The sequence below is a fragment of the Martes martes genome, assembly GCF_963455335.1.
Source record: "Martes martes genome assembly, chromosome: 9".
Lineage (NCBI taxonomy): Eukaryota > Metazoa > Chordata > Mammalia > Carnivora > Mustelidae > Martes > Martes martes.
The window spans coordinates 52,477,859-52,490,656 of NC_137896.1; the positions used below are offsets into that span (position 1 = coordinate 52,477,859).

The window sequence follows — 12,798 nt, forward strand, 5'->3', positions numbered from 1 at the left end:
ATAAATGATAGCTATTATAGGGACTACTTAAAATATAAAAAGTTAGCTTTTTAGAATTTCCTTGACTGATATATTCTTTCAGTTACTTATTTTTGTCCTTGTCATATTTTGCTTGGTGTGCAATGAAATATATAATAATGTTTCTATTTTGGAGAAAAAAAACAAATGAAAATTTTAATAAACATACAAGAGACCATATATACATACAAGATATATAATATACTTTAATCTTAATCACAGAATAATTATACCAAGTGTAGAGGACTTCAGAAAAGCAAATGTTTGTGTTGTAATGAGCACTAGGTATTACACACAGCAAATGAATCGTTGAGCACTACATCAAAAACTAATGATGTACTATATGCTGGCTAACCGAACATAATAAAAAAAAAAGAAAAGCAAATGCTCCCTTCAGCTCTCAGTATTTTCAGGATGAATGAACCACTTGCACTGGTCATTGAAGCATATTACACGTTTTGGACTGGTAGAAAGAAAAGAAAGGAAATTTCAGATGGAGTCATGGTGAAAATGAAACTAGTAGAATAGGAACCTGCAAGATGTGATCAGAGCTCATTGAGTAGGCTTATTTTCTGAAGTATGGAGGTGGTTTAGAAGATGAAATTAAGCTAGGAAAGTGGTTTGAAAGATGATATCCACCATATCGTATCAATATAGTTGCCTTTGGATTGATAGCTAAAAAGTGTGGGATTTATCTTTCAGGCAGTAAAAATTAAGAATTACTGATGTATTTAGAGCCAAAGAGAAATATAATCAAAATCTTGTTTTAAGAAAGTAACCCTAGTAGATGTGGAAGAAACAGAGATATGAGTTAGGAAGCTTATACTAGTATGGACAAGAGGTAAAAGGTTTCTGAACTAGAAGGGTAGCCATACAAATGACACCCCAAGCAGGTAAAACTGACAGATATTGCTGTGGATGCATTGGAAGGTGAGTCAAGACTCAATCATAGCATTGGCTGGAGTGAGAAAGAGACTTAAGTATAAAGGATGTGACAAGAGATAGGGATAGATGTATTATAGTAAGAATACCAAGGTGAATTGTAATGTTTCATGGAGAAACAGAGTCACTTGATGGTTACTTGACTACCAAGAAATTTCTAGGGGAAATAGTCACTATCTACATATTTTTGTGATGCGTTGAAAAATTAGTCGGAACCAACACTTTGAAAATGTTAGTTTTTTTTTTTTAATATAAGGAATGAAGCACTTTTAATATGTCAACAAACACATGATCTGTAGAAAACTCAAATATAACAATAATCAACAATGACGCCATGATTTTAACTAGTAACTCCAGTTACTAGTTTGTAACTCCAGATTGTAACTAGTAACTCCAACTCTCTGCCTTGTCTTCAATCTCTGCTAGCTTTATCCCTAATTTTTTTTAGAGTGAACAAAAGCAGACACAATAAACAACTAGTCTGAGAACTTGAATCCAGTATCATGTGGTCTGGGTAATAAGGTTTTATTGATTATTACCAATAAGTTGGTAATAGACTAAAAAAAAATTTGGTTCTTTTCTTTTTTACAAGAATTGGAAGTGGAAAGTTATATTGGTATCAGCCATTTTCTTCTTGTAGTCTTCATTAAATCTCTCATTCTGAGCAACAGTAAAGTGATTCTTCCAGTCTCCAACTGTCCCTGAAATTGTCATGTGGGAGAGTCAGTTTACATTTCTCTACTCTCCTGTTTCTGTGTGAATTGTTCTACTCTACCTTTCAAGGAGTGCAATATTAGACAAAACAATTCTGTTGCTAACCTATCAATTTCATTCTGAAGGGAAGAAGAATTTCTTATCTGATTTGTGGGAGAGGGAGAACCCATTACCTACTGATGCACATTAATGGGGGAAATAAAACTACCACAATTAAAACAGCAAGCCTGTGGGGATTTCTTGTCTTTTTCTCCTGCCCTCTTTGGACATCAAAGTGTGGTAGGTGCTTATGCCTGTAGTTTCCATTTATAGGCCCACTGAGAGGGTCTTGTATGTGGGAGAATTCAAGGTATAGTTTTGAGGAAGAAAACCAAAAAGGAAGACCCCCCAAATTCTCCATTTGCAATCCTTGTTAACTTTCCACAGATGTTTTCTTCCCCCTTAGTGCTTAGCATCATCTGTTATCCTGGGTATAATTGTTTATTTTGTTTGTGGCTATAATATAACATTCATGAGGGAAGAAATTTCTGTGTTTTGTTCACTGCTCTGAGCATTACGTAGAACAATGCCTGACACATTTTAGCCCCTCAGTAAGTATTTTTGAATGAATAAATCTGATAGCATAGAGCCCTTATAAACCCATTATAAAATGGATTCTTTGCCCCATCTGACTTAATTCAGTGTTTTCACCTTATCAGCCAGATCTCTGGAGAGAAAGGGAGGATAAGGAATTGGATGTATACACCACACCTCACTTTCCAATTGTTTTCATTTCATTCCTAGTTTTCTACTTCTTTTTCCAGAATCATTTATTATAGATCTTATTTTTCTTAGCCACAGAAAACTCCCTCAAATCTGTGAAAGATTGGACAATTCTTTAGGATTATGACCCAAAAAAATGTAAATACCTTTTCTCATGAATGGAGAAACAGAGTGGTCCATGATTGTAGTAGGAACTGATGAATAGTTTGCCATTGGATTCTGCTTCATAACATCAAATGAAGTGTGAAAGACAATTTTATCTAGGACTTCATCATCTAGGTTTTTCCCAATAAATTCTGCCAACTTCTGAATTTCATGCTTTGGATTCTATGATGAGAGTCAAATGAAAAGTGAAGATTTGATATAAGATAATTGGTTTAAAAATATTGAATTAATAACAGTAATCAGTAACATGTCATGAGTTAAAATTTAAACAAAAATCTTAGGGATACCTGGGTGACTCAGCCAGTTAAGCATCCAAATTTTGATTTTGGCTCAGGTCATGGTCTCAGTGAGTCCCTGAGTCCCATGTTGGGCTCCATGCTTAGTGTGGAGTCTGCTTGAGATTTTCTCCTTCACCCTCTGCCCGTCCCCCTGCTCTCATGCAATCTCTTTCTCTCAAATAAAATAAATAAAATCTTTAAAAAAAAAATCTCTCACAACTACTCAATTTAACATGAGGACCCACGCTGTTCTCTTTTTTATTAACTGGAATTACTAAGCTTTTCTTGCTCTAACATGTAAACAAAAGCTGAGTGGTATTAGTGAAACATTTACTATAAAATAACATGCAGTGCATGGAGAATGCTTCACTAAGAGTTATGCCCAAGTGTCCTATGCAAGTCAGTTATGGGAGGAGTCTTGGTCTGTTAGATGTCTTACAGGGAGAGTCCATAGACGGATGATAAGAAGAAAGACATTGCAGAAGCATAGGGTCAGACAATTTAAGGAGGCTCTCTCCTGTTTCTGACATTGATAGAAATATCCCAGACCATCTCAGTCATGGCAATAAGTGGTAGGAAAAGAATGATAGATGACTATTTTGCACCCATGAGGTACTCAAGAGGCACCCATGGCTAGTAAGTCTACCACCCAGCAAATCCAGGTGTTTACACATTCCTGAGAGGAGCTCAGTTCCAATGTTTCCTCATCAGAGGGACACACCACCCTGGGAAGCTGTGGCTATGGGAAGTCCCTATCTCTGGAAGGAGTGTTAGGGGAGTGCACGTGGAAAGGTTTAGCCTGACAACTGTGTCTTCTGCTTTAAAAGCTTGGATGTCAAAAGTAGTACTTAATTTATTTGGCCTCACATAGACTAGGAATCAGCACGAGTGGTGAGAATATTGTGCTTTGAGTGACTAGTCAGGGCACATTCCAGAACATGATGACAGAAATACTTAAAAGGGCTCTAGGGACTCTGAGGTTAGAACTACCAGTTCAATAAAATTTCTTCCTGGAATTCATAATACTTCAGGATGCACCTTGACATAGCCTTACTTTCCCACTGCTATGATACATACGCTAGACAAGTATCACCTACATGGAGTTTTCTTATTCTGAGTTTAATAGCACCCTTCCTTCTGTGGCTTCCCCAGTTTGTCATATCTACCCAGGAAAGGGAAACTCTCCCCTTATAGCAAACAACTCCCTACCATAATATTTCTTAACTGAGTATCTAAATCTAGAATTCTGTGAGTAGATAACTCTCAGCACTAAAATAGGGATATGTCCAACATTTTCTGTTTGAAAAAACCATAGAGTGGAATCTAAGCAACAACAACTAAAATCATAGATATGGAGAAGAGATTGACATTGCCAGAAGTGGGGTGTGGGGGGTGGGCAAAATGGGTGAAGGTGGTCAAAGGTACAAACTTCCAGTTATGAAATAGGTATATCCTTGGGACGTAATGTACAGCATGGTGACTATGGTTAATAATACTGTATTGTATATTTGACAGATGCTAAGAAAATAGATCTTAAAAATTCTCATCACAAGAAAAAAAATTTGTAACTATGTGTTGGTGATAGATGTCAGCTGGACTTGTTGTGGTGCTCATGTCATAATAAATACAGTTAACTAAATCATGTTGTACCTGTAACTAATACAATGTTAAATATCTATTATATCTCAATTAAAAAAATAGAAAAATTATTCTGTTTTACTCTTTTGATATTCAGTAGAAACGACTCGATGAGGCCCAGCAGTGACTTAACTTAGGAGTTGTGCGTCTAAACTAATGTGCCCACAAATCCCCTGGGCATCTTATAAAGTGCATATTCTGACTTAATAGACCTGATGTAGTCTCTTAGAGCCCCATGCAGCTAAACTGTGAAGCACCTTTTGAGTACCATAACTTCCGGTGATAAATTGAAGAACAAAGACTGTAATTGTTATAGATCTCTGTATTTAGTTAAGTCACAGATAGTATTTAGCATATTATCATTTATACTATAATGATAGTATATCAGTATATGTACTATATATGCTATATAGTATAATGATACTATATCATTATATAGTAGCTCCCATGAACATCATCTTATTTAGTCCTCATTGTAGATCTTGGAAGAGTATATGTTACTATCCAGTTTTTGCATTTAAGGGAAACTAAGTAAGTCTCTATGATGTTAAGTGTCCTCAGCAAGAATACTTGCCAGTAGGTGATAAAGCCAGAACTTGAATTCAAGAATTTTGAATCTAAATCATTAGTATTTTCCATTACACTCTAATTTCTTAAATCATTTCTTGAGATTATGATGTTTCTCACGTACTAATGAAAAAACCCAAAATGTACTAGGAAATGTTTTCCTTTCTAAACAGAATTTTAGAATAGACATGAAAGGAGAAAAAAGGTATCACTCATATTTTGCCTATCTGGAAAAGGTGTACCATATGGAATATGCTCTGGGGAGCCTCAGGAATTGGAGATGAAACTATGTGATACATAAACTCATGATATGCCATGTGTGCTTCGATGAATGGACAGCAGCAGCCAATGAAATGCAGCATTATCTATTTCTTGTTTCAATCTGTGAGTCCCCAGTGTGGTGCATACATTATGACCTAAATGTCTTATGGCCCATTAAAGCATTGCCCCTCACCTTCTTCAGGTCCTCATAGAAGAGGTAGAGAATGCGATGTTGGTCTTTGGCTTTCCACCATCCTTTCACATGGTCATACCAAGAACCCCAGCACACTGCAAAGAGGGATGAAAAATGGTAATGAATCACAGAAGCCCAACAAACAAATATTCCACTAAAAGGAGAGTTCCTAAGGAGAGGGAGAATATACTGATGATTTCTTCACAGTAAAGCAAGCAGAGCCGTGGCTGTTCTAAGGAAATGATTCTTTCCTTTTAGAGTGAGGATTTTGAGAAAAGGAAGAAACAAAAGCTGAATTCTCTTACCCTTCCCAGCCAGAAAACTCTCAAAATACTCTTCCCAGGTTCCTGGAGCAGGAAGGGATTTATTCATTCTTTGGAAATGGTAATAAGATACCATATTGTCCTTTGGATTTCTTGCTACATAGATTATCTAGGAATGGCAGGAGGAGGGAAAAAAGCAAAAGTAGGATTAGACTTAGATGTAGTTATCGCTCACACAAATTATGTTCAAGTGGATACATTCCATACAGATGAGATTTTCTGATGTGGTGTTCTTGTGATCATGGTCTTTGCTTGACTTGAGAAGGAATCAGATCAATTTGCATATTGATTATTGTGAAAAGATAGACTCTGTTCTTTAATAAGTGAAAGTGGTTTTTTAAAAAAGATTTTTTATTTATTTGTTTCTCAGGGAGAGAGAAAGAGAGGTTAGGGGCAGAGGGAAAGGAAGAGAATCTTAAGCAGACTCCACACTGAGTGTGGAGCTCCCAATGTGGAGCTTGATCTAAAGGCCCTGAGATCATAACCTGAGCTGAAACCAAGAGTCAGATGCTTAGCTGACTGAGACACTCGGGTGCTCCAACAAGTAAAGTGATTTAAGAGGAAACTGAAGACCACTCTAAAGCATAAACTGTGAATTCTTTTTTCTTTTTACCTTACAGTTTTTTTCTATGAAGGATGGTGGCAGCAGCTGGATGGGAAGATGTGTTTTCAGGGTCCGTGGTGAGGGCATTTCATTAGCTCGGTCCAAACCTGTAAAATTGATTTTTGATCACTTTCCACCATTTGTATTTGCTTCAAAATCTTGCTGCTTCAATTGTTACTATTTTAGGAACAATTGAACAATTCAAGTCACCTGTGCAAGCACTATAACTGTAAGTTTGATCTGAGAGAATATTTCTAGCCTATGAATGATTTTTTAAAGATCTGAAACAGTTTTTAACCATAACAAACAAGAAACTAGGTAAATAGAATGTAAAAAATTCATACTCTTCCACCATGAAATTATCTCACTTGGGCTCACTCTTATGGAATAAAATTAATTTCTTTTTTTTTTTTAAGATTTTATTTGTTTATTTGACACAGAGAGAGATCACAAGTAGGCAGAGAAGCAGGCAGAGAGAGAGGGGGAAGCAGGCTCCCTGCTGAGCAGACAGCCCAATGCGGGGCTCGATCCCAGGACCCTGAGATCATGACCTGAGCCAAAGGCAGAGGCTTAACCCACTGAGCTACCCAGGCGCCCTAGGAATAAAATTAATTTCTAATGGAGAATAAAAACTTAACTTACTTTTGTATAAGCAGTAACTCCATTAGAAAATGTCTGGAGTACAAAACCGGCCAGACATAGTTTAAAAAAAAAAAAAAAGCAAAGTCACAGAATTCATTAGTAATTGTTTGAATGCCTAGAATTTAATTTTTTCTAGTTTTTCAAGGTGGTTGTATTAATTCTTATGTCTTTTCTATTAATTTTTTTCAGCTTGAATGCCTAGAATTTTGAGAGGGCTATGTGGTAGTAAAAATCCTAGGTGTTTATTTAGGCCTTAGTCAAGTGTGGCTATTTGAAACTTACCAGATCCTATGGATGGGAGTATCCATTCGATGAAAGGAATTCGTATATGAGTAGGTGCTCGTTGACTTTTCTCAATATCGCCTTCATTTTGTATTAAGTCCACTATCTCCTGAGTCCATGTTGTTCCTTATTCCATTTGTAAGATGAAGATGCATAGACATTTAGTGTATTACATTTCTTAAAATGTGATTATACTTGTCAGAACACCTCTCTGAATTTTAAAGCTAGGTTTATACTGGAATTTAGAAAACATCATTTTTTATTTATGTCTTGTGTTATCATAATGTGAATTTTTATACAAAGGCTGCAATTTGGAGTGGATGTATATTGGTAAATAGTTCACATTTTTGCCTGTCATAACCATTAATTTGGATTGTTACCCAGTTGATGTAGCTGCATTGTTCTAAGAAAGACAGAACGAAAGGTCTTTCTCAGTTGATTATAATCTCCTGGAGAGTAATCACTATATGGTTTTCAGACTGTTTCCCAAGCACATAGTATGGGGCTGCCACATAGGAGGTATTTAATACGTGTTGGTTGCATGAACAAATGAATGATTAGTACCTGGGCTTGATATTAATCATTAGTACTTAGATTCCATTTTCAACTTTTTCTCAATTTTTCCCTTATCTCAGGGACTAGAAGGTTAAAAAGTATATTCCCTAGACTTCTTTACAGCTAAGATTTTGAATACTATTTAGATACTGCTAATGAAATGCATTGGAAAGTGGAAGAGTGGTAGAGGTCATTCTTCCCGAGGTAGTGACACTAATGGTAGCTCCAATAGGTAGACATTTTGCATAGGCCATACCACATTTTGCTGCCTAGTTCTTGAACCCGAGAAGCTACTGGAAGAAGGGCCTCTTCCTCCAGCCTCAGTTTCTGTGTGCTGCCTGATTCTAGACTAATATAGTTCCTACCAACTGAACCTTCATACTTTGATGAAGAACTATTGTATTAAGTATTTTGACAAATCCATGTTGGGAAGATATTTGACAATTTTAGGGTAGTTCTCTGAATCCTGGATCTGGGATGACCTTCCTGCAGTCTATGAAACCAACCCTCATTACAGTTGCCTTTTCTCATACTGTCAATTCAGTGCTTTTAGGTCTACAGGAAGGGCGTAAGTTAGGGAACAATGAAAAAAATTACTTTTTATATCCTAAATGAGTTAGGGCTCTAAGAATTTCTGGCACCAATTCTTTCATAGCAGGGTAAAGGACCAGTATTTCTTTAGCTATCTAATCAAAGAGAGAGCTGTTTACACTGATTTGATGTATTCACTGAATTTACAGCTGTTTAGAGCTAGCTAACTTTGGGGCAGGCTGACATGTTGCTAGAGGTTTGGAGATGAGCGAAATGACTTCTCAATTCATCCTCTAGAAGTCAGTGATTTTAGAATATACTTTTCTCTTGGCTCATTCCCAGAGTATTAAATTATTCTTTTAAAAATTTAGGTATAAACCACATTTTTCATCTATGCTTATTTCTTCTTCCCATTAATAAATATAACCTTTATTAATGGGTAAGGTTTTAATGATGATTAAATGTTACATTAGCTGGCAAGCAGTTTTTTTTTTTTTTTTTTGAGTGTGTTGTTTGGATCATTCAAGTCCTATTAATTCTAACCCATGAAAACTTTAAACAAACCAAGTCTTACTGCTCACATCTGGCAGGTGGAGAAGAGATTAATTTTTAAATATTATACTAAAATGATGTAACCATGTACTGAAGTGATAACAAAGTAGAATTGTGGGCAGAATTAAAACTGTGAGATGTGATTCTCACCAGTGATGACTTTTACATTCACATTAGGAATGTTTAATCCTGAACAGGCTCCTGATGAGTAAGATTAGAAAATTAGGAACAATATGAAAGTGATAGATAAATGAGAGTCTAAAGCTACATTCTGCTGGCAGAGTCTTTTATCAGGATCATTAGAGATAAAGACTCAAAAGAGGTTTGAACATACAATCTAAGAAAATGCTTAGGTTTAGATTTTTTGTATGTTTCAATATGAACATCTGTGTGTGTGTGTATGCAGAGTTATTGACAGGGAGCTTGGTTTTGCAAAGACCAAATGTATATGCAATCTGGCTGTAAATTGAATAGTATATTTTTAGAATACATGCAGATATGCACAAATATCTGCAGAGAACTATTTCTCCCTGGTCATCCTAAAATTTTTATGATACAGTGGCTGGACTCAAGAAATCTAACTTCTGTATCAACTTTTGTTAAACTGATTACTGAAACAAGGAAATAGGTTCAAAACATACCACAAAGGAAGATAGAAATCAAAAGACTAATTCTTAGACCCTGAATTGGGAGATTTTGAGGGCTTCTGGAGGCTGCTGAGGTGAAATCAGCATTGTAGGAGCAAAGTGCCCCTAATTCTTCACCTTTTGGGGAAATCCCCTTTTTAGCTTACACACAAACAAAGCAGCGGGTTTTTTTGCTTCTTTTTTTTTTTTTTTTTTTTTTACAGGATCTACACTAAGAGCCTGCATTGGGAACAAACAAATCAACAATCTAGTCTGTTACTTCTTGGCTGTTTGAGTCACTCCTGGGAAAGTAAAAAAATATGTACATTATAAGAAGAGTTAAATTCTTAAAATTTTGTGCATTATTTTAGTATTTTTTTCTGTAGTTTCAGTTTCACTAAGTGTTTTGAGTTAGCCATATCACTCTGTCCAGCAAACAATTTTCCAACCCAGATCAGTTTCTTTATTTCACTACTAATATTTTCCCCTCTCACCTTCCTAATTCTCCTCTTCACCACCCCCCCCCCTCCTTCCACCTACCTGCTTTAGGATAGGTGGCAATAAGCAGATCATCAGACTTGGCTTGGAAGTTCCAGATCTGGTCCCACGTGTCACAGGTAGGTGTGGGTTGCAGAATCCCCTTCACATAGTCGACAGTTAGGCGCTCTGTTCCATCAAATGTATCATTCTTTGTTTTGTTTAAGGCCATTAGTGCCAGAAATGAGAGTCCTGCTCCGGAAAAAATGTTACCGCTCAATCAGCACAAAGCCTGATTTATAGTCTATTTATTGAACAGACAATGCAAAGCAGACTGCAAGTTCTTCCTGTACAGCCTGGGGATGGCTGGCATTCAAGGGGGAAAGTAGCTACAGGTCTGCGGGCCCAAGTTCCAGGAAGCTCAGAACTACTGTTCAGGCCTTTGTACGGAGGCGTTTTCTTAATGAGCTCCAGTGCTCCTCCCAGCCAGGCTATGACGTAATACCAGAGGCCCTCCCAAATCCTGGCTGCGGGGTCAGATTCATGTTAAGTCCTGCTCTTCCGTGTCAGTTTAACAGGAGTTAGTGCCGTGCTGTTTATGTTTTTCATCTTTGTGTTCGTAAAATAATTCACAGATACTCATTAATTGTTTCTTCTGTTAATTTTAAGCTAATTAAAAAGTTACAGAGAATTTGCTCATGGAATTAGATAGCAATAACTCCCCTGAAAGGCTGAAGGGAAATTTGTCAGCTCTTGGCAAGAAGGTCCTAGATCTGAATCTCTTAGGACAAATATCTGGAAGGGTCAGTGTTGTTATTTTTAAGAGTAAAATAAAATATTCTCTATTACAGAAGGTTCTCTTCCTTTTGTAGGCTGTACAGTGTCAGTATCAAAACAGGCATGTCTCATTTAAAGCAAAAGAGTTGCAGACAACTCCATGCTTTTCCCTTGGAACCGTTTCTGGTTCCCTCTTGAATTTTCTTCTCCTGTTTCAACCATTACTTCTTCTCTGCTGGCCACCTCTCGAACAAGGCTAGATTCCTTTTAGTTTTTTTTTTTTTTTAAGATTTATTTTAGAGAGAGAAAAATAGAGTGAGCATGTGCACATGAGTGGGGGGAGGGGCAGAGGGAGAGAATCTCAAGCAGACTCCCTGCAGCACGCAGAGATCTCAGGACCTCGAGACCACGACCTGAGCTGAAATCGAAAGTTGGATGCTTAACCCACTGACCCACCCAGGCCCCTCTCCTTTTAGTTTTTAACTGCTAAATATTATAGGTAACCCACCTAGTTTTCCTGTGTCTTACTGTGATGTGATAAAGAATGTATCAGGTCTTTGTTTCTGGCTCCTTGCACAGAGTTTCAAAAAGTCTGGGAAGTTCCTGAGTGATTGGAGTATCTTTCATTATTCATGAGTCCCTTTAGACCATTCCTGAGTTTATGCTAATGAGGTTACTCCTGGTGGTCTGCTTAGATAGTTTCAGAGGATGGGCTGACCACACCAGAAAGATCAAGGAGGTATTAGAGGGTTGGAACTTTCAGTCCTATATCCAACCTCCAGCGAAAAGAAAGGGGCTAGAGACTGAGTCCAATCATGTGGCCAATGACAGAAGACACCGGCAAAACTGTTCACTGAAGCTCAGTGGAGCTTCCTGGTTGGTAAACACATTGATGTGTTTGGAAGGTGGTATATCCAGATTCCATGGGGAGAAGGCAAAGCAGCTCTGTGTTCCGTCTCTTTCAAGAACTTGCCCTGGGCACCTCTTATTTGGCTGTTTCTGATCCGCATTATTTAGGATAAAACTCTAACTGTAGGTATAGTGCTTTCAGTGAGTTCTGTAAATCACTCATTCTAGTGAATTGTTACACCTAAGGGGTCATGGGAAACTCCAAATTTATAGCTGATTTGTCAGAAGTGCAGATGGCCCCCAAGACTTGTGGCTGGCATCTAAAGTGGAGGCAGTTTTGTGAATAACTTTGTCCTTAATTTGGGGTCTGCACTAACTCTAAGTAGTTAGTGTCAAAACAATTGAATTGTAGAACACTCAATGGGTGTCAGAGAATTATTGTTGGAATATCTTTCTTGCCCTAGGCTTTTTCAGTATCCATTCTGTTTTGGGCAATCAGGAGTTTCACTTTTGCTTAAAACTCTTCCCAGCCAACCTTTTGTCTGTACTGTCATTTGCAAATATCTTCTCCCATTCCGTAGGTTGCCTCTTTGTTTTGTTGACTGTTTCATTTGCTGTGCAGAAGCTTTTGATCTTGATGAAGTCCCAAAAGTTCATTGGGAGGAGAAGGGAGTTGAGGGAAATTGGAAGGGGAGGTGAACCATGAGAGACTATGGACTCTGAAAAATAATCTGAGGGTTTTGAAGGGGCGGGGGATGGGAGGTTGGGGGAGCAAGGTGGTGGGTATTAAGGAGGGCACGTATTGCATGGGGCACTGGGTGTGGTGCAAAAACAATGAATTCTGTTATGCTGAAAAGAAAAAAAAAGTACCTCAGGTTCTGAACTTAAAAAAAAAAAAAAAAATCTTCCCAGCCAAACCTTCCCAGCATCCCAGGAGGGCCTTCATCTCCCAGGGGAAGGCAGCCAGGAAGGCCTTTGTTCTTATCGTGGCAGGCCCCCAGCTCCTTCCTGTGTCGAAGCAGCCTTTCTTCTGTTGATACTG

General features: G+C 37.6%; 1 protein-coding gene across 1 annotated transcript; it reads right to left on the reverse strand.

Annotated features, from left to right (window-relative positions):
- Positions 1–206: 206 nt before the first annotated feature.
- Positions 207–10,578, reverse strand: SULT1C4 (sulfotransferase family 1C member 4). The gene is made up of 7 exons (XM_080814299.1): positions 10,194–10,578; positions 7,390–7,515; positions 6,475–6,572; positions 5,844–5,970; positions 5,539–5,633; positions 2,583–2,763; positions 207–1,661 (listed from the first exon to the last, which is right to left on the reverse strand). Exons 1-7 carry the CDS (start codon positions 10,360–10,362, stop codon positions 1,546–1,548), a joined length of 912 nt encoding a protein of 303 aa, XP_080670425.1. The 5' UTR covers positions 10,363–10,578; the 3' UTR covers positions 207–1,545.
- Between the last annotated feature and the right edge of the window lie 2,220 nt (positions 10,579–12,798).